At 44.8% G+C, this 22,368-nt stretch overlaps 1 protein-coding gene across 11 annotated transcripts in view; it reads right to left on the bottom strand.

The window, feature by feature from the left end:
- Positions 1-22,368, bottom strand: part of EYA3 (EYA transcriptional coactivator and phosphatase 3) — a 45,400-nt gene that overhangs the window by 3,478 nt on the left and 19,554 nt on the right. For 6 of the 11 annotated variants that reach the window (XM_030290459.4, XM_030290458.4, XM_030290460.4 and 3 more), the window contains 14 exons: positions 20,549-20,615; positions 19,661-19,803; positions 15,290-15,427; positions 11,881-11,919; positions 10,663-10,745; positions 9,110-9,293; positions 8,197-8,336; positions 6,396-6,479; positions 5,675-5,764; positions 5,208-5,266; positions 3,584-3,741; positions 1,940-2,054; positions 1,460-1,581; positions 1,112-1,212 (listed from right to left, as the gene is read on the bottom strand). In XM_030290459.4, the coding sequence (XP_030146319.1) occupies positions 1,112-1,212; positions 1,460-1,581; positions 1,940-2,054; positions 3,584-3,741; positions 5,208-5,266; positions 5,675-5,764; positions 6,396-6,479; positions 8,197-8,336; positions 9,110-9,293; positions 10,663-10,745; positions 11,881-11,919; positions 15,290-15,427; positions 19,661-19,803; positions 20,549-20,615 (1,523 nt within the window). The remainder of the gene's footprint in view (positions 1-1,111; positions 1,213-1,459; positions 1,582-1,939; positions 2,055-3,583; positions 3,742-5,207; positions 5,267-5,674; positions 5,765-6,395; positions 6,480-8,196; positions 8,337-9,109; positions 9,294-10,662; positions 10,746-11,880; positions 11,920-15,289; positions 15,428-19,660; positions 19,804-20,548; positions 20,616-22,368) is intronic. The other 5 variants (XM_030290462.4, XM_030290461.4, XM_030290464.4 and 2 more) reach the window with 3 other exon arrangements.

Raw genomic sequence — 22,368 nt, 5'->3', positions numbered from 1 at the left:
CTGCTGCTGCACCCAGGAATGCTTGTCCTGGACTGACAGCTCTGGCACATGCCAGAATGTGAGAAGCCTCCCAAGTCAAGGTCCTGACAGTCATCTTTGCACTTCACTACTAATTAGCACAACTGAACAACCCATCCAGGCCTGTACAAATCAATCAAACTCTTTGCTCCTTGTTCGTAATCCAGCCTAATGGCAGGTGCTGTATTGTTCCCAAGCCCTGACTCCTGCACACTCCTGAGAAACTGCAATATCCTGATAGTCACAGGCTATGATCAGCATACAGAACCATTGAATCATCAAGGGTGGAAGGGACTTCGAAGATCACCGAGTCCAACCTTTCAACATGCTACATCACCACACTGCTGACAGGGACAGTGTCAATATGCAATCCTAAACAACAGTAAAAGAGAAACTTTAAACATCCAGGAGCCAGAAAACTGCTCATCTTAGCATAATGGAAGATCTCTTGCATCAAAGGCAAACTTTGCTCTTGGCTGCCCTGGCCTGAAAAATTCAGCCTTGGAAGAAGAGTCCTTGTAGGGAAAGCCTGGCAGCAACTTCCCTTTGCATTGCCCCAGCTCTGCAGTCAGACCTGCGGGGAAATTGTGCTCCAGGATGGTTTGGATGGATGGAGACAAGAGATCTCTGGAGGCTGCTCTTAGAATATCTGGTTTATTAGAGAGGGTGAAAGGCCCTGCTTGGAGCTGCCAGACGCAGCATGTGGCAGGCCCGAGGGCGTGGGGGAAGGGAGACAAGGGGTAGAGGGAGACAAGAGGATGCTCCAGGAGAGGGTGGAAGTTCCAAGAGGGGGGGAGTTCCAAGAGGGCATCTGGCTCCTCACAGACCCCTTATCAGGGGGCTTCAAGGTGGGCTGGAACAAGACTCGGGCCAATGGGGTCACAGACTCCTGATGCTTCAGGGGAGGGTTACAGGTGTGGGATGAACCGTACATTTTGGGGAGTGAGATAGAACAGTCCATTTAACCTTTGGACCCATCTGTAGGTAAGGGCATTGTTCAACCAGTAGAGGGGATTGTTTTCATCCTGACTGTACTATTGTAAATCTTTTGCCAGGCAATCATATTTATTCATCCTCCCCAACACAGACCCACCTGCTTGGCTGCGACCTCCTCGTCACGCCCATCTCCAATCACCACGTAGGTGACCTTCTTCCCAAACCGCGACACGATCCTCTCGAAGCAGCTCTCTTTACCTGCCAAAGACACCCCCTGTAAGGAGCCTTGGGCACAGAGAAATAAAGCCTGAACAGGCCCCTTCCTCCCAGTACAGAAATACTTCTTGTCTTACTGGGCAGAGTTCAGCTCCCGAGGCCAGAAGCACTGACCAGGTGGACCACAGCAGGGAGCTGCTCAGCTGCAGAAATGTCATTTCCCCATGCAGAGATCACAGCTAATCCTCAGCAGGTGGCACAATGCCAGAGACCTGGCACAATCCCTTACCTATTTTTGTAGCACTATAAATATTTTCAATGGGAAACACCTCGCCCAATCCATACAGAAGAACTTTGGCAAGAGCTGGCATCAGCTGGGTGGTTGTGATCAGGATGTTCTCACAGTTTTTTCTGAAAGAAGAAAAACATTTTTAACAGCACATCTACAGGCAGTGGTGCCAGGACTGCTCTGGGCAGTCTGATCAGCTTCCTCAGGTGCCATGTGCTTTGCTATCCTGCTTTCAGGAGGCATTTTAGGACAAGGTTTTGCAATTTTTGCATGTTTGCTTCTGGCAGGATTCCCTGTCAGAAAAACCATTTGGTGAGCATGCAGACCTTGCTAACTACAGGTGCTGCAGCAGAGAAATAGGTGAAGTTCTTGCCCTCAGTCACTTCACAGCAGTGTGACACAGGCAGTGCCCAGCACAGTGCTGCACCCCAGGGCCAGAAAGGGCTGAGAAAGCCTCACATGCATTTTCAGGTTCCATACCTGGACTGGATGAGCAGCAGGGATTTTAATGCAGTTTCCAGCCAGGAATCTGTCAGCACTTCTATGTCAGTCCTCAGTCGCTGCAGAGCTTCTCTCTTCTGTGGGCTAAGCAGGCCTGCAAGGTGAGGAACACGTGTTTGCCTGGCAAGCCTGGCACAGGGAGGGCTGTCCCCCAGTGCACCAGCTGCCTGCTCTGCAACAAGCAATAAATAACACAGCTGAAGGCCTCTGGCAGCTGGACTGTCTGCCTCAAAGCAATAAAAGAAACCAGCTCCCAGTGACATGAATGAGCCCAGACAGGCATGCAAGAGTCTGACTGTGGGGAACTGGGCAAAGACTTATCTGCAATTATTTCAAAGCATTTCTCAGGATACAGGCAAAGGCATTTCTCTTGTACAATGCAGAAGCAGGGGTCCAAGGCCACAGAGCAGGGGAAGGAACTCCTACAGTCACCCTCTCTGACTTTCTGCTTTCCAAGGAGCATTTCCACTATAACCCCTTTTATATATCTTTTTTTTTTTTTTAGCTACCCCCCTTCTTTTATTCCTATGCTTGTAATTGCTTTTAGATATAATTTTCTTCAAGCCTCCAGTTTTGAATTAAAAGCAGACAGAGGTGGAGCCCATTTCTGCTCCTGACAGTAAACACAGCAAGAAAGGAGCACATGGAGCCTGCACATCTCTCCAATTTCCATCCATGACGTTTGAGCCCCCCTCACTTCAGCCTTCTGCTACACCAGTCCTCTGCACTGAGGCCACAGAGGGACACACAGCAGGCTGCACTGACAGCTGCTTCATCATGAAGCTTTCTACAGGTCCTGAAAATCTTTGCATCCAGGTTTCCCACGAGCAAAGTACAAAATCATGGTCTGATCCCCCTACAAGAAACAAGATAACTGCAATAAACTGAACTGCAGACCTCTACTGGCAGATTTTTAAGGCTGAAACCTGTATCTTTGAACACCTGGCTTTTAGAAAATATGTCCCAAAAAAAAAAAAAATTTATCAAGGTTTTTGTGCAGGCAAAGGGTACCCAAGGCCACAACCAACCAAGCCAAGTCACCCTACCAGGTGAAGCTGCTCCAGCAATGGGGATGGCAATGCCAAGGTTCAGACTAAACAGAAAATTCATCTCCATTTGCTCACTATGGTCTGCATGATTATGACTGCTTTGGAGTTGAAAGGCAGGCAAAACGAGAAGGCTTTAAGTGACTTTGTGGAGAGAGAGCAGAGAAGTCATATCAAACTGTGGGCCTGACAGCCCAGGGGTGACCACTGTATTTCCTGATAATGGCATGAGCAAAGAGAGACTTTGTGGAGACATGAATGAGACCTCCTGAGCAGAGTGCCAGGCAACCTTTCATACCAAATCAGCAAAGGGATATTATTGGCAACAAAACCTTTGCCTCTAGGACTGAATGCCCATCCTTATCTCCATGATAAATCACAGCCTGCCCTGGCACACTCTTCAGTTTTGGAAGATGTACCCTCTAGGATTCCATGGAAATTTGACCCCAGTTAGCACTAGGAGAATGCTTTACTTCTCATGTCCACACATCAGGAAAGCCAAAGCTCTGAGGAAGGACAGCGTCTGGCCCCACAAGCTGTGTTCAGTGCTCAGCCCTCAGTGCAGGTGACCACTCACCTCCAACGTTGGTTTTGTACTTGTTGTAGATCTCGCGTACCCTGCGGTAGCGGAAGGCCAATTTCCTCATCCAGTCCACTCCCTGCACGCCCACCGAGGAGCTGTGGTTTGCATTGCTGCCCGAGCCACTGAACCCATCCGTGGAGAAGTTGTAGTTGCTGTTCCAGGAAAGCAGATGTGTTAGGTGTGCCACAGCAGCAGAACCACTGCAGCATCTCTGGCGGGGCAGCGCTGGCAGCAGCTGGAGAACACCTCAGAGAGGAGCTGCACAAGCACCTTGGCACCTGGAGAGCAGAGCCTGGCTCCTCTGGGAATGCTGACATCCAGCTACAGCTGCTGCTGGCCTGAACTGCTGCACTGATACAACTCCTTTCACACCCTCTGACAGTAAAAGGGTTTTAAAATCATGGGGATTTAGGGTTAAAAGGAAAATTAAGCTTAGTAGGCCCTGAAAAAAAATAAATACCCTAGGTACATGAAGGCCTTGTACCTTGCTAGAACTGCACCTGTGTAGCTAGTACATGATAAATGATATCATTGTTAGATGTGATGATTGTTTAGTAATCAAATATAATTACTGTTTAATCATAAGAATAATCATGAGAAACTGTGGTCAGGGGCTAAGAAAGATCACGAGAAACTCATGTCAATGTATACAATAGAACAATATAAGTTTAATAATTAATATATAAGTTATATAACGATAGAATAGAAAATACGTTCAGCTCGAAAGCCATGTCAGAGTCAGATTTGGGTCTGTACCCCTGATTCCCAGAGCTCTTCAATAAAAGCACCTGCATATAATCATATCCCATGATTATGTGTGTTCCTGAATGCTGACACCTCCACTACAAAACCTTCCTTTACTCTTTGGCTGCTCACTCCTCTGCCATACAGAGCATCCTTCCCACTGACCCCTTCCTCATCCTGCAGCAATAAACCCCAGCACATCATCTTCCAAACACAGCATCCACGCCTTTCCATCACAACTGCAGCTCCACAAGCAGATGAGCTGCATCACCAGTTTATAACAGCAGAAAGCAAGTCCTGCTTCACCACCTTCACTGTATTTCTTTCTCCCTGACAGATCTTTCTCAGACTTTTTCACGAGCCAGTTCAGTTCAGTAAAAAAACCTTCCTCCCCCTGTTTGACAGTGAGCACCATTAAACTCTCAGAGGGATGCAAACCACAGGGGGACTTTCAAAGGTCAAGATCACAAAACCAGACAATGGTTTAAGTTGGATAGGACCTTCAAGATCATCTCATTCTAAACCCCTGCCACAGGCAGGGAGTTTTTCCACTAATCTAATTAGAGTAACCATTAGATTAGGTTACTAATCTAATGCTGTCATCATGAGATCTGAAGTGCTGGTTCTCCTTTCCTCACTTGTCATTGAGCACAGAGGCAGCATTCAACAGTGGACAATGTAATTCACAATATAATTTCAAAATGCTTAATGCTTTGTAGGTCTTCAAAGAAATGTCCCCCAGCAAACAAACACTTTGCCAGGTTTTGTCCTTGGCACAATGCTGAGCTGCATCCCTTAACCTCATCTGCATTTGAAGTCTTCACAAAACCTGATTACATCAGCAATACATTTCCTGCATTCATCAGTACAACACCTTAGATCCTGGCCATTGTCATCAGATGCCACATCTTCTATGTGTACCTGGTCACACTCCTGTTAAAGACAAAAAAAAACCAAAAATAAAGCCATGTTGTGGTAATCCAGAAACACACTAACATTTGCAGATTAAAGAAACTGTGACAGAAACCAATCCCTTCACACTTTCCAACAGCAACAAGCCATGCCACACTGCTAAGTGCTCACCAGCCCAGAAATGCAAATACGGGATGGATCAGACATCACTATTTTTATTTGTCCAGGTTCAAGCAAAAACCCAGCAGAAACTGAGAGAGCTCCTGACACTGGAAGACTGCAGAATGCCTGTCTCAGTTCAGAGTGCCCCCCTGATTTGGCTGTGCTTGTGGCAGTAAGGGGCTCTGAAGCACAGAGCCCTCACAGAGTGAAGTGTAATTCTGACATGGTAACGTGGAGTTCTGCCTTTCAAACACATTTGCCATGTACCTCCAAGTCATTGAAAAACAAGTGAGTATCAGCAACTTCAAAAATCATCTCCTCCATGGACAGACCTGAGCCAATCACTAGAGTTGGATCCTGGAAAAACACAAAAAGAAAATGTAAATGCACTGTGGATACAGGCAGAAGGGAATTGTCATAAATCTCTCATCAGTTAAACTGCACAGTTTTCCACTGTATATCAAATCTGGCATAATTCCAGCTACATTCAATGGTGTGAACTACAATTTCCCTAGTATGTTAAACAACTCAAAAGTTAAAAGTTAAAAAAAAAAAAAACTTTAAAAAAAAGTTAACTAAAAAACTCAAAAGTTAAAAAAAACAAAAAAACCTAACACTTCAATGCTCCCCAGGAGAGACTGAGATATTTTCACAGTCAGCATATACAAAACATTTAAAAATCTACAATGTATTTTGAAGGAGAAAAATCACTTCTTTCCCCTATGTGCAAGGACCTCAGTTATTCCCAGTGAGGATGGAATCAGTTTGACAGACTTACATTGTAAGAAGGGGCATGTTGGTGATGTCCACACCCTAACTCTGTATAAAGCCAAAGTTAGTTCTTTCCCTGCCCCAAACTGCCAACAAAGTACCACCATAGACAGTTGTTTGTTTTTTTTTTTAAACCCAAACTATTCATTTTCCAAAGACCAACACTTAATTCTGCATGAGAGAAATAGGTTTTCTTCCATGGAAAAGACAGTATTACCTTGCCATATTTTTGAGCATATGACCCTGTGAGAAGAGAATGGAAGATGATGATGGTCTCATCCAGGTCCCAGAGAAACACCCGCTGCAAAGAGGACAAGAGTAGGTTAGAGCTGAGATATTCCAGGCACTGAACTGCAATAAAGGAACAAGTTTTAATTTTGTGGTTAGCTACAGTATGCTCTAACAGGTATGAACAATCTTCCAGGCTGAAGACATTCAACTCTTCAGTTTATTGCAGTGGAGTTTATTTACTGCCACAGAAATACAATTCAGGCTATGGCTGTTTGGTCAAATTATTTCAAAAGCTTCTCTTGCTTTTATGGTTATGAAAGTAAAGCTTAGAGTGCTAAAGAATTTTAGAGCCCTGCTGAGGTAAAGTGTACTTCCTGTGATCTGGAGAGCACCAGGTGTATGCCCTTGGTGATTGTCAGAGAAACCTTTGTTATAAATAAGGCAATGGGCTGCCATGAGGAATGCCAGACTTTTGGTACAGAAGGATTTTGACACTGAGAGCTGGGCCAACATGTGGGATGGAATAATCCCTCACACTAGTCCAGGCTGAAGGAGCTGGAGGGTAAACTGGACACCAGTACAAGCCAGTAGCACTCTCTCCCTGTATAGCAGGTGTCATGTGTACCAGAAAGGAGCTGCTGTCTCAACCTATTTGGCACTGGAAAGGCTACCCCAGACTGCATCCCTGGTCCCAGAGATCTGTGAGGAAATGAGAGTTGCCACCAAAATGCTCTTGAAATGGTCAGCAGCTCACAGGAGAGGCTAAGGAATCTGGGATGGCTGCTCTCAGCAAAGAGGAGACTAAGGGACTTCTAACGGGAGACCACAACTAATGAAAGGGAACTGCAAAGGAGATAGAGACAAACTATTTTCAGTAGTGGGAGATGGAAAATTGCTGTGGAAGAAGAAGGGGAAAATTGCAGCATGGGAGATTCCAAGTGGAGACAGAAAACCTCCCTCCCTGGGTGGATGTAGTAGTGCTGGGACAGATCACTAGGTACAGGATCTTCAGCCTTGGAGGCTCTCGTGGCTCAGGCAGACAAAGCCACAGCCCCAGTGCAGGGGACAGCCCTGCTCTGAGCATGAGCCTGTAGTGGAGACACCTGGGTGTCTCCTAAATCACACCACTAGGATTCCAAGATGTGTTTAAGTGATGCTTTGGGTTTGAAACGGACTTGGAAAACCATCCAGCTCCAACCCCTCTGCCATGGGCAGGGCCCCCTTCCATTAGACCAGATTGCTCCAAGCCCCATCCAACCTGGTCTTGGACACTTCCAAGGATGAGGCAGCCACAAATTGCCTGGGCAGCCTGTGCCAGGGCCTCCCCACCCTCACAGGGAAGACATTTTTTCTGGTATCTAATCTGAACCTACTGTCAGTTTATACTTATGGGGACAGACCTTTTAGGAGGGCCTGTAGTGATAGAACAAAAGGGAAGAGTTTTAAACTCAAAGAGAGTAAACTTAGATTAGATGTAAAAAAGACATTTTTTACAATTAAAGTGGTGAGGCACTGGCACATATTGCCCAGAGAGGTAGTGGATGCCCCATTCCTGAAAACATTCAAGACCAGGTTGGATAGAGCTCTGGGCAACCTGACATCTACTTGAAGATGTCCCTGCTCATTGCAGGGTGGCTGGACCAGATGACCCTGAGTGATCTCTTCAACCCAAACCATTCTATAATTACTTTCCACTTCCATAGAGATGGAATGAAAAAAAGGGAAGAGGATTTTCACCATCACACTATTCTGCAATGCTACCTGTAGAAATGAAGATCACTATTTACCTCCAGCTCACTGTCCTGTGAGGAGGAGGTATCTGCTTTCCTCTTCCCTCTGTTCTTTCCAGGGATGTTTTTTCTTGCTTGCTCATCTAACTCTTTACTTGCTGTTGCTCTTGGTAGCAAAGGACTTGTGGATGCATCTCCTGGAAGAAAGAAATCACACAGCTTTCATCTCCTTGTGTCTCAAAACAAACACCAATACAGCATTGGCCACAAACCATCTTAGCAAAAGCTAAGATGTAACTTCACTATGTGGATGCAGTAGTAGTTGAACCCTGATTAGAACATAAACCATGAGTTCTTTGTCCCATCATTTCAAATCAGCTCTGTCTCCTCAATTTAGTCCCCCAGAACTATTGCAAGAGCTACTGCCTGCACAGCAAAGCCAGAGAAGAGACCCTCCACCCTAAGGCTTGGAACCCTGCAGTCATTTCACTACCCTGGAACTACTCTATTACTCAACTATGTCTTCTTTATTTAATAGACAGTTGAATATAAAAGAGTAACAGTGATATGTTGGCCCTGAAGACACAGCCTTGGCTAAGCAGCATGGCCTGACAGGGAGATGTGATGGAGCCTGTTCTGCTACTGCTAAGAACACCCTTCTTAGGGAAGGAGTACATCACCTCCTGCATCTTTCTCTCCTGCAGCCAGGTGTTCAGAGTATTCCCTCTCTCTGGGGCACACAGAGTAGTGCAGGGTACCCTGGAATGGCTTCTGATACATAAGTTTGGCTGGCCCACCATAATACTCAGCACACCAGTGAGGCCAGGAAGGAGTCAGGAAGGTTCTGACAAGGAAGACAAGTGTCCCATTTGGCCCAGCATGACGAGGTGCTGCAGGTACCCTCTGGAGATGTTTCCCCACACCTGCCCCTGCACTGTTTAGCAGAGGTATTTCCCAGACCCCGCCTCACCAGAGGAAGGTCTCTGCACCGCCCGTGCTGGCACCAGGGTGTTTGGTTTCTCCTCTGGGTACGTGCTCGTGGCTAATGCCAAGCTCTCCGTGCTGCTGTCTGCTGGTGGCACCACTCCAAAGCCTGAGCTCGGGTAGCAGCTCTGGTACTGACTCTGGCCAAGGATGGTGTAGGTAGGATACTCCTGTTGGGGGAAAGAGTTAGTGATGGTAGGAAGGACACTTCATTCAGAAAACACTCAGAATTAGGATGACTTTTTTATTAGAATATCCTGTCCAAAAAAAATCCCAGCAAGAGCACAGTCTGACTTTATGCCATTTCATTCTGCACATGAAGGCATTCCCAAAAAGGGCCAAGAGAGCTCTGGCTGCCCAGTGGCCCCTGCACAGGCAGGTTTTGCAGGGGAGACCAGTGACCACAGGGCCATTCCTGTGCTTCCAGTGTCTGCAAAAATTAATTCTCAATGAATGAAGTGACAGTAACAGGAGAGCTGAGTGGATGCCAAGACATCAGTGCACTCTGTGCTCTGGAATGTGTGGTTTTGTCTCGCATTTGACTTCCTGCTTTTGACAGTGACAGAAAGTGACCTCAGGCCTTGCTGAGGGCACAACTACAGAATAAATGGCCCTTACTCATGTCCTGACTTCATCAAGCAACAATTCTGCATGCTGGAAGGTATCCATTTATGAAAACTACTTAATTCATTTAGGAGATCACTCAGCACCTGGAGCTGTGCTTGAGGATTTTAACTTCTGCTACTGACAGTAAAAAAGCAGTGACCCCAAATGTCGCATCACACTACTCTGGTACACAGTGCTCTCCCCATTTCCTTGAAGAGCAGCCTGGGTTTGTGAACCAGTACCTTGGTCTGAAATATTAAAAGAAAATCTTTTTTTCCCCTTATGGTTCCAAACAAGCTTATGTTTAAAAAGCAACAGCATAAGCACAGAGGGATTTTTGTGCATCCATTGCGTTTTCCACACTTCCTGTATTCTATTTCTGAAAAGCTGGACACTGAAGGCTTCCCTTGTATAACCAAGTACTCAGAATGGCAGTTAACCACCCACAGAGGAAAAAGGCAGAGGAAATGGTCTTTGTTAGCTTGCAGGGCTGTCTCGTTTTGTTCTAGTCTACCATCAGAATGCACACCCCACTTTATTGGGTTGGAGTTTTGTTTGTGTACAACCTCATTTCCTATTTTTGCTGAGAGAGAACAAAGGTGTCCAAAAACATCCAACTCTAATCCTCCCTGCAGGTTTAGTCCTCAAAATAGCTGAATTGTTTCTTCCCCTTCATCTCTCTTGCAGAGATCTCAGCTTTAAGACTCACCTCACAATTTGCAGATGAGGCAAAAGCCTTGAACACATGAAGTGAGTTTGTTGGAAAGGCCAAAGGGAGGAGCATCATGGTTTTAAAGACCCAGCAGGAGTGATTTGGTGACTTTGAGTTACACACTGAGCCCATTTGAAGTGACATTTCCATGTTAGTTCTGAGCAACGTGTTACACAAAGGCAAAGGAGATGGTGCACATAAATTTACCAAGGAAGTTTTACCTGTGAGATGCTGGCTACTGCTGATGTGGAAATATTGACAACAGTTGAGGATGTAGAGACTGGACTGGCATTGGTAGTTGATGCTGTAAAATTGAGAATTACTGCATTAAATATTCTAGAAAAACATAAGAAATGTGACGTGAAATAAATACTTACTAGGCAAATGTGCAAGCATTTGTGCTTCCAGCAGCACTCTGCTACTAACACCCAAAAAAGTACCAAAATACACCCAAAACGTGTATTTTGACATCAGTCACATTTCAATTTGGTTTACAGGAAAGGAGAGTTAATACTTCTTTAAAAACAGTCCTTTCCAATGGTTCAGAAACCTTTTCCCTTTGTGACTGCTAAGCAATTGGTGTAGAATTAAAAAGGTTTTATATCTTTACTACATGTTTTGATAAGACAACAGTCCCATTCTCATGATCAATCAGTAGCAGCTAAAAATGAATCCGAATAAATCAAGAAAAGGGACACGAATGTGTAAAAAAAAAAAAAAAGGGCATCATTTTTAGTCTAATTAGATTTAAAATTTAAGCAAACATTAACAATATTTCAAATAGTAGAAAAAGAATGTTTCCTGCTGGAGAAAGTGAGCATCTCTCCCAAAATCCCTGTGTCTAGAGCTGCTTTTTGGATATGACTTTCTGAAATAATCTGTCAACAGCTCCTAGGATGAATTCTTAGGGATGTGTAGTTGTTGGCACCAACTTGAAGATGTTTTATAAGCTTTGTGTCACTGCACTCAATTCTCCCAAAACACAGAAGAGGCTGCTAGAGCAGCACTTGGGAACACCAGCGGTCTAGCAGTTTTGGGGGGATTGCAGACACAGGGCCACTCCATTAAACATTCCTCAACATGGGGTTTTGGGACTCACAAGGATAACAACAAATAATTAAATCAGCAGGAACAAAACCACAATGTACAAAACCAGGTGCCACCAAGAACTATTTAATTTTCTACACCACATTCCTCTGCACACAAATAAAACTAAAATATCGCTTTTGTATATGCTTATATAGACTTGCAGAAATTCACAGTATCCCTTATCTTACCATCACTCTGAGAAAAACCCTTGTTTTCTGCAAATATCACCACACAAAATTCACCCCAAGAATTCAAGCTTGTGAAGGCTTCAGTCCTGCTCCCCCAGGGAAATTGCCCCATCATGAACTCTAAATTAGTATATGCTGTGCTATGGCAACCACCAATACTACCTTGTGCCTCCTGGAAAGAGGAATGGATCCAAAATACGCCTCAAAAAAGTTAAGAAAACAAAAGAAACAGATCTTAAAAGATGTGTAGAAATACACAGGATTTACAGGAGATGAGAAATGTGAAAGGTGACATCTCTGTGGAAGGAGAAACAAAAGGAAGTAATTAGCCCCAGAAACATTTAGAAAAAAGCTAAAGGGCTGCACTGAACAGCAATAATGGCAGTGAAGACACTAAAGGACCCAGAGCAGCTCCACAGCTACTTAAAGCCCAGCAGAGTGAGCCAAGGAATCTGTCACAGACACTTCTCATAAGCAACTGCTCAAAAACGGGGGCAGTTTCCAAATAAAGCTCCTTCCAATTACACACCATGGAAACTATCAAGGCTGTTTTCACCTTAAGAGAAGGTCCCTTCCTAGGCCCTGTGAAGCCCAGCTCTCCAGAAAAGACCCTTGCTAACTGAGCAAACCTGACATGCAGCTGGTGTGGAGCAGCTCTCTGGAAGACAGACCATTACACCACTGCTCTCAAGACTGTTATGGAGAGGAAACACAAAGTGATTCTTATGTGCAATGTTCTGCCAAGGCTGCTTCTCCACTGAGATTGATTACAGAAGTTAAGAAATGAGAAAAAAGATTTAGCATTCCCTCACATGAACTTCATTGTTTATCTTAACTCCGGTCTTCCTCCAACAGGTGTTTTTAATAATCCTGTATCTAAACATTGCTACATACCAGATTTTTTCAAACAGTTCCCACCACATGGATGAACCAATTCTCTCTGCACTGTGGACCACTTCCTTTTACCTGTGAATGGCCCAGAACCATACAAAAATATTTGGCAAGGATTTGCCAAACATGACCTCAAGGGCTGAGGTTTAAAGACCAGCAAACACAAGGACTGCATTGAAGATGCCACAATAGTTTTCCTTTCTTTATCCTCTACTTCAGACCTCATCCTCAGACATTACATCCCTGCCTCCTCTACCTTATTAATCCCAAACTGCTTTGCTACAACCATTTTCCAAGAGCCAAACCCAGAACCGTGCACTGAAATTCCCCTCCAGTGGGTCAGCATCATTGTACAGCTGTGTCTCACCCCGATGTGAGTGGAGAGAAAAGCCTAGAGCTATTCCAGGGATTGCTATTGAAACAACTCTGTCCATCCTTCCAGCTCTGCTCTCCACCACCTCCCTGGCACCAGCCCCTGTACTGACCTGAACCCTTGGTGGGCTGCTTGAGAAGGAAATGTAGCAAATCTGAAAAAGGAAAAGTTTCCTGCAAGTCTGCAAAAAGTTTTTTTTCCAAAAAGCAACAGCATTTGCACAGCTGGAGTGATTTTTGCACACTTTAGGGTGACTTGTGCACACTTTCAGAGAGCAGTCTGCAGGGAAATTTCTCACATCACACATTCTCCCAGCAGCACAGATCAAAATCTTTCTCCTGTGTGAAACTCTGACCAAGCTGGGGTTGAGCAGTTTGCAGAAGAGGAGACTCCAGGGAGACCTTAGAGCCCCTTCCAGCATCCAGAGGGGCTCAGAGGGAGCTGGAAAAGGACTTTGGACAGGGGATGGAGCAACAGGATAAGGGTGAACAGCTTCCCACTGCCAGAGGGAGGGTTAGATGGGACACTGAGAAGGAACTCTTGGCTGAGAGGATGCCCAGAGCAGCTGTGGCTGCCCCTGGATCCCTGGAAGTGTCCAAGGCCAGGCTGGACAGGGCTTGGAGCAGCCTGGGATAATGGAAGGTGTCCCTGCTCATGGCAGAGGGGTTGGAAGTGGATAATCTTTAAGGTCCCTTCCAACCCAATCAAGTCTGTGAGTTTATAATTCTACAGAGCAAGGCCTGACATGGGTCTGTCACTTCAGCAACCCCAGGGATCCACCTGCTCCCCATGGGACATCACTGGGAAATCTGGCAGGGGGCAGATTGTGTAGAACCATTCCTGACCCTTGGCAATTAAAGCTGGTGCTGTGAGACACAGTAAGTCATTCTGCTGGTGGGACCGTGGGAAGGAGAGTTATGCTGGAAGAAGGGAGTCATTCCAGTATTGATTTCCTTGTGTTACGAATGTGAGAAGTGATTAAGGATAAATACTACACTGGGTCACTGACTGTCTCAATAATGCAAGCTGAGTAAGTACCATTAAGCAAACATTAAGAATGCTTAATAATAATTTTGAATTTTTAAGAATGCTCCTCCTTTTCTTGACTCTCATGAGACCACATCTGGTTGTGGCATTCAGTCTGGCCCCTCAGGCACAAGAAACATGTTGATAAAATTCAGTGGGTCTGCTGAAGAGACACCGAACCAGTCAGGGATCTGGAGAACACATTCTGCAAGGGACATTTCAGGGGAAAGGGACTGTCCAGCCAGGAGAGGAGGTGGCTCTGGGGACTTGGTGCAGCCTGCTGGTACCTGCAGGGACATTCGTGAGAGGACAGACACAGGCTCTTTTTGCAGGTGTGCAGCAGCAGGAGGAGAGAAATGGTCAGAACATGGAAGAAGGAAAGCTCTGAGTCAACAAAAGAAAAAACATTTCATCATAATGACAGCCAGGTTCTGGAACTGGCAAAATTTCCATCCTTGGAGGTTTTGGAGATCTAACTAGATAAAGCTCTGAGCAATTTGGTTCTGAATTCTGTATCAACTACTCTTTGAGCAGGAAGCTGAACTAAAAATTTCCTCAAGTGCCTGAATATTCCACAACATGTAGATTACAAATTCCTGAAATGCTTTATAAAATTTCCAGAGAAAGAGACCATTTGTCACCAAAACATAAACAGCAAATTCCAGCCTAAAGAAACGGTATCAATTTGCACGTATGTGCCATAAGCAATAATATTCCATTATTCAGCTATCTGGCACATTCACCCCCAAAAACTTCTGTGGAAGCTGGTGAAATTCAGCACATGCCTTCTTAGATGTGGCACTTCCAGCAATTACAATATTTGAATGGTAGTTCTGTACTGAGAAATTCACTTCCTAGCAGATCTACCAACCCGGTGTCTGTGATATGCAAGAGCCTTCTACCTCCAGAAGCAATTAAAAACAAATGTTTAAAAACCTCACTGCAGTCAGCATATTTCCTGACATCAAGCTAAAGAACACAAACAAAGAGAAATGCAAGAGCATTCCCAATAAAGCATGCAGGAACACAACATGTAGTCTCCTTCCCCTTCCCATTTGCTCTTCAGCCTGTTCAGCCCAGCAGCATGGCACCAACGAGCCAGCCTGGTGCACACACAGGAACGAGGCAAATCCAAACCCAGAAACACACAGGCACAAAGAGAAAAGAGGCAAAGCATGAAGAAGCATGCACAAACCAAGGACAAGCGTGCAAGCCTCTCTAGTTTGGTATCTGGACTCGGTTAGGTGGAGAGAGATGCAGATAAAAACCATGCCAAGTTACCTTCAATGGAATAAGAATAATGTGCTGGGCTGGGCTGGCTTGTGGTTAACCCTGTAGTGCAGGTAAGAACACTGTGCTGACTTGTAGATGGAGTCTGAATTAAACCACTTTCAGGTTTCATACCTGGCCACAGTGCACCTGAATCAGATAAATTGGACCAGTTACAAACAAATATGCTGGGACCAAAGAGCATGCTCCTCAGATTAAGATTTTTGCTCATCATAAAAGCAAGTAACAAATGAGACATGGAAAACGTTTGATTTCGGCAATAGTAAGTGCTGACTCTCAGGCTGTGCAGGGATTAGAGCTGGTGACAAAATGGCTGAAAAAGAGAAAATTAAAAGCACCAAGAAGACTTGGTGGGATGAATATTTTATACCAAGCCACAAGTCAGTAATTTTCCTAGACTGACAACAACAAATATAGAGCTAAAAAAAAAAATTTAAAATCTGAATGTTTTTTCCAGACTTCCTGTTGTTTTGGAATGCTTTTGTAAGAACCCTGGGCACAGCATAGAGAGCAGAGTGATTGTAATTATGTGTACAGGGCACACTCAGCATGTGGCTCAGCTTGGGTGCTGTGTTAAGGTCTCTGCACTGATGGGTGCCAACAGTGTCCAACTGAGGCAGCTCAGCTCAGGCCTTGCTCTTCAGGGCTCTTCAGGCTTTCATGTGAGTGCCTCCAATTCTACAGCCAAAGTCAAAGACAGTTCTCCCTGGCCCTGGTTAGGAAGCAGAAATATTTTGAGAGGATCTACTTACAAACAAGCAGGAGTGTGCAAAGCAGAGGGACAAAGGACATTCGGAGCTTGACAGAGTTCAGGGCCATCAGAAAGACCACCCTCTTTTTAAACACCCCAAAAACAGTACCAAGGCTGTGGAAGCCACCTGCAGCCCTTCACCCACTCCAGCAGGACTGAGCCATGGGCTATGAGCTCTAGGTTTCTTACCTAAAAGACATGGGAGACTCCATCAAGCTGGATATGAGCAGCAGCTCCAGGAGGTCCTCCATGCTGCAGCTTTGTCAAAATTAAATTTTGCAATGGCCCTCTGATTTATTTACATATCTGATCTCAAACTGACATCTATAAGACAACTTAAATCACTCCCCTCTGCACAGTTACCCCAGGGTTTGACTCTTTAACTCTCAAGTCATGTCTTTGTTAAGGTTTCAAATCTCCAGAACCTCAATAATTAGCAAACAAAAAGGAAAGGCTGATTTAAGAAAGACTGTAGATACACTGCAGAAACTCCAGAACAAAACATATGGGAAAAAGATCCTCCAAGGAGCGTGGGAGCAGCTGTGTTTGTTTAGCCTGGAAAGGGAGTGCCACCATCTCCAAACGGGTGAGCAGCTTTCACAGGGTACAGTAACCAGAAGCTCCTCAGGGCACAAGACAGAGGGACAAGGAGCAGTCAGCAACACAATGAGATGCTCACATGACATGCAGAAGTGCCAAAGAACCAGACAGTGAAACACAAACCCACCCTGGATGCCATGGGATCATGAGCACACAGGGAGTGTGGCAGCAGGTCAGACACACACAGAGGTGTTGGCAGTGCTGGCTGGTGCCAGTGCAGGAGCTGATTCATGTATTTGCTAAGGCATCTTTCAGCCCCTGCCTTCCAACACTGTCTTGCTGTCACAGGCATGTCCTTTATACTTCCTAAACAGCCAGGCACACTCCTGGACTGGTGGCACATGTCCTTCCCCTCTCATTCTGCAGGCAGCATTATAAGCTAGCACAGCCTCAAGGATGATGGAGGAGAAGCTGTGAGAGGGGGAACAAGACTCTTCCATGTCCAACAGCAGCACTTATGTCACAGAATGTCACAGCACACATACATGGAAAGGCCCCACACAGGATATCCCATCACTTGTAGGTTTTTTTTGAATTAATGTAAGCCATCACATCCATGGTGCTTCTAAAACCAGCTTACAGCTACACATATGCAGCCTGGATGTCACTACTCTTATTTTAATGCTTCTTTAATAAAATCTCTCCAGACCACAAGGGCATCCCATGCAGAACAACGCACTGAACACCAAGAGGGGTGACAAATCAGGAAGAGGAGAGGTCATCCCTTCTCTAAAAGGAGCATCCTGACTTCAGCTGCCTCCAGACTATGCTTGTGTCTGTCAGCTTGCTTGAATTTCATGCTGGTTTGTTCCAGTTAGATAACCCATGGTGACTTCTTTCTGGCATAGAAACAAATACACAGTAGAAAGACACCCCAACCTCTGTAACAAGCCCTCTGCTGCTGACAAAACCAAGTTGTTGGCCCTCATCTGCTCACTGAAGATTTTATGAGTAAAAACAATTTCCAGAATTCCCTCTGCAGAGGATTCCCTTCAATCCTCCACCTTCTACCTCTCCATCAAACCGTGCCAGGTCCATCTTCTCAGCAGGACTCAGCAGGTACCACTCCACTATGATTTCCATTACTAGAAATAATGACTTTTAACATCTTCCTAACACTTGATTTCACACTAAAAAAGCAGGTGTTTAACAACAGACCTCAAAATCAACATCAAACATTTCAGTAACTGATGAGATTTTGTATAATTTACAGGCAAAAGCTCCTTTGAAGTCAACAGAAAATGCAGATCTCCTTCCAGGTCTTCAGAAGAATTTCTAGTGTTACATTTAGACTGTGATATTGAAGCACCCGAGCACCCCTGCAATCCAGAACCTTTGGCTTTAAAAAAACAAACACTCCCCCCAAATATAGTCACCACTACTGCAACCAACAAAACATCACACACACAACACACTAACAAAACCCTCACACCTTCCCTCCCTCCTTCCAAAATTGTAGAAATCTAAACCACTGTTTTAAACAACTTCACTGGACTACTCCACATATTTACAAATGTTTGCCTTTAAAAACACCAACATGTGACACACTAAAACACACAACAGCACACAAAGCAACCTCAATGCACCATGCACAACACACTATCAAGAAGCACCAAATAAATGAAGCAAACCATCAGATACAGCAAAAAACAGTGCAAAAACGTATTGAAACCAAAGTTCTGGCACCCAGTGAGGAGGAGTATGTTCCAGCAACTATTAGTAATCACAGTATTAGTAATTTAACTTATGTTTAACAAAGCCAAGTCTGGATTTATTATCTTTCCTACACCATCTTTCAAATACATAATGACAAATCAATTGTTTTGTAACCTTTACAAAAGCCCATGTTCTGTCAGCAGCTAACAAAAGCCAGAAATGAAGCTGTCTTTATTCAAAGACATCTAATTCTTTAACTAAAGAAAAAATCATCCTTACACACATCCAGGTACTAAGATTTTAGCATTACAGATAAATCTGCAAGAGGCTCAGTGCACATGGCTGTGCAGTACAACCACAAGCCCTTGAGACAAATACATAGAATCACAGAATGGTAAAAGTTGGAAAAGACCTTTAAGATCATCAAGTCCAACCATTTATCCAGCACCACCATGTCCACTACTAAACCATGTCCTCTGCAAGGGGTGGTGACTCCACCACTTCCACAGGCAGCCAGGGTGCTCCCCCAAGTTCCCTGTATGGTGGGGGGATGCTCCCCCCTCTCATCAGTGTTGTAAGCTAAGGGATAAAACAGCCTCTGTTCCCTTCCATTTTTTGGGAGCTGCACTTGCAAAGACTGGAACAGCTATCAAAAGGGTTCAGTTATTAGAGCAAATGAAGCAAATGAAGCAAATTATTTGCCTAGTAAACTTGAAGACGTTTTAGCATGAGCTCTCATTTAGTGAAAGATGAAATAAAAATGTCTTAATCATGTTCAACGACAAGGAAAGGAGAAAGGGGAGAAAGGAAGGAGAGAAAGGAAGGAGAGAAAGGAAGGAGAGAAAGGAAGGAGAGAAAGGAAGGAGAGAAAGGAAGGAGAGAAAGGAAGGAGAGAAAGGAAGGAGAGAAAGGAAGGAGAGAAAGGAAGGAGAGAAAGGAAGGAGAGAAAGGAAGGAGAGAAAGGAAGGAGAGAAAGGAAGGAGAGAAAGGAAGGAGAGAAAGGAAGGAGAGAAAGGAAGGAGAGAAAGGATTTATGGTATGGCGTGTTGTGTCGTTTTACTAAGAAGGAAACTGCACAAACACAGCTATACCACAACTAGAGACAATTATGATCCCAAACCAAGAACCATATGGCAAACTTCACGGGGACATCCAAAGCAACAGCTTAGTAAAAAATCTTATTTTTTAAGTTGAAGCCCCATCAAGAGATTAGTGCCCATCTACAATTTAAGCTATGCACGTGCTCTCCTACAAACTCTTCCCTCCAACACACCTTAAGCTTAACACTGGCTTTTTAATGAGATATAAAACAGTAATTGCAGGTAGGGAGAAGTCTTTGAAAAGTCACTTTTTACCGAAAGGAGGTAGTCCGTAGGTCTGGGTGGTCTGGGGGTAGATGGTGTAGGGCTGGGACTGCTGTAGTGCTTGGTACTGAGGCTGAGCAGGGTAAGGGCTCATTGTTTCCGACACTGGTACAGAAAGGATATGTGCATATGGCCTTGGTGAAAAGAGAGAACAAAAGTCAGAAAGAACTGTTTACATTATACATCTTTCAGCCTTATTAACACGTTAAAAAATTGCTCCAGAAAGGAGAAACTACTCAGACTGACATGTCCTCTTAATGCAATAAGCTCCTCGTGCTTCCCAAGGCAGGCTCTTGAGTTTACAGATGCTGCCAGCTTCCTGTGGTGGCAGCAGGGAAACTCCCTCCTCCACAGTGCCAGAGCCCCAGTGCTCAACCAGGACTGGGAGGGACACACTCCCCATTCCAACAGGCACGAGTAGTCAGTCTCACTAATCATGCCTTGCCACACCAGACCCTGGAGCTACTGTTATCTACTTTAAGAACCAGTGGGACACACACAGAAACTACACAAAAACAAGCAGCAGGGGTTAAAGCCTATCCTGCTTCAACAGGAAGAACTACAAAGATCCATGAACACAATGAATGATGAGAAAATCTTACATTCCCCTTACATTTATTTATGCTCAACTTGTTTATTTGACAAATATTATGTGCATTATTCTTACTTAATTACTTAAAGGGCTTCATTTATCTTTGTGAACATAGAACAACAGTCACTAAAGCTAAAGGGTGAATTCTTTAAGTTCAGTGTCCTCAGCAATGAGTATCTGCTGCCAGTAGTGGGATTTACTGCACTAGAGAAATGCATAAAGATACAAAAAGATTACTTCAGAGAGAAGTAAGAGTTACAGAACTCAGTAACAATTTCTTGACTTACTTTGCAGAATACATTTGTGAGGTATAATCATTTGATGACCTTGGGATATAATCAGTGCATGTCATAACTGAAAAAAAAATAGTTTGTGTAATTATAGAGGTGCTTTCAAAACCCAACAAATAAAGACAAATATCAATACTAATGGTACATTTTAGTCAACATACAGTATTTACAAAGAGTTTTAGTGCCTGAATATCTGCTTTAAAGTGAATTCTCAAAAACACACTGTTAAACTGGCAGAAAAATGTTTTGCCAGCTCTCAGCAGGTAGATCAGTCAGTCACACTATTCATCTCTGTGAAACAGTGCTCTTTCTCTTTATCAGCTGGTACTATAATTTTTTGCAACTGTCATAAAAAACCCCTTTGATTTCAGTCCTCCCCAAAACACTGCATATTTGCTAAAGGGGCTTCATCTGCACCAAGTGTAACATTTCTGTGTCCTGGAGCAGAGACCAAACCTCTGTTTTGCCATGCTTTCCTCTGCCCCTAAATACTCTATCCAGCAAACAGTCTTTCCTGCAGAAAGGAACAGCTCCAGTTCAATGAATTTAATCACATCCATCCAGTGAAGTGCACAAAGCTCAGAGATCCCTCTAATGTAACCAGATGTTGTCATTTTTCTGCTTCAATAAATCCACAGCCATTGCACTCTGGAGCTGGTAAAACAGAGTGGCTCAGCTGGCAGCCCAGGGAGGAACTGTCTCAATGTTCTCAGTCAGCACAGCCTGGCTCTGGAACACCTGGTGTGACAGAGCTGTTACACACTCCAGGTTGGGCTGGAGATGGGGGCTTGGGCTCCTGTGGCTTAATCCAAGGCCATTAAACACCCCTTGGATTCACATCAGCTGATGAAATACTCAGCTGTCCATCAGACTAGGAAAGCAGCAGTGGGCAGGAGCCCAGCACAGAATTTGGCCCATGCAGCCTGTGTGGCACATGCCACCAGCACAGGGCAGCACACTGCTGGGAGCTGAGACTGGCCTTGCTGCACTGGCTCCTTGGATCCTCACTAGGAAAGCAGCAGTGGGCAGGAGCCCAGCAGAGAATTTGGCCCATGCAGCCTGTGTGGCACGTGCCACCAGCACAGGGCAGCACGCTGCTGGGAGCTGCTGGGACTGGCTCTGCACAGCACATGGCTTTATCTCGGATCTGTGACACCATACCCAAACCCACAGCAAACACAGCTGCACTGCTGTGCATCCCTCTGATTCCCCTCTGGAAGGAAAGCACCCAGGGCTTGCCCAGGAGGTAATCCAGGCTAACAGTGTACCCCTTGTGCAGGCCATGGGACCCTGCTCCCCGAAAACTACCACTACAAGAGACCACATCCTCCCTCTCCCTCTGGCGTGGCCCAATTAACAGCCCTCAAAATGGTACAGGGTCATGGATAACAGCATACTCTGCTTTGGGATTAGATCCAAATGCCAATAATGTGCTCAAAAAAGCTGGGTTTTCCATATTGGACCTGTATTATTGCTCTTGTATGACCACATAGTAAACTTCCCTGAGTTACATTGAGGAAAGCAAGACAGTGTCACAGACAACTCTAACCCTAATGTGCATTCTGCCACCTCAATAACCTTCGCTTTGTGTAATCTGAACACAAGCTGAGAACTACAAACCACCAACCACGTGTGCTGAACCTCCCAAATGATCCATGAATCACCCTCCTCTGCTCCTCAGTGTTTGCCTTTACTCATAGTGTGCACAAGGATACAACAGGAAACACAAACTGGGAACTTTTGGACCTAAAGTCTTTCCTCTAACACTTGTCAGTTCCCACATGTTTAGGATTCGTAGCGGGGTTTTTTAAGATTAT

Source organism: Taeniopygia guttata, chromosome 23 (assembly GCF_048771995.1).
Source record: "Taeniopygia guttata chromosome 23, bTaeGut7.mat, whole genome shotgun sequence".
Classification (NCBI taxonomy): Eukaryota; Metazoa; Chordata; class Aves; order Passeriformes; family Estrildidae; genus Taeniopygia; species Taeniopygia guttata.
This window is presented reverse-complemented; position numbering and strand designations above follow the sequence as displayed.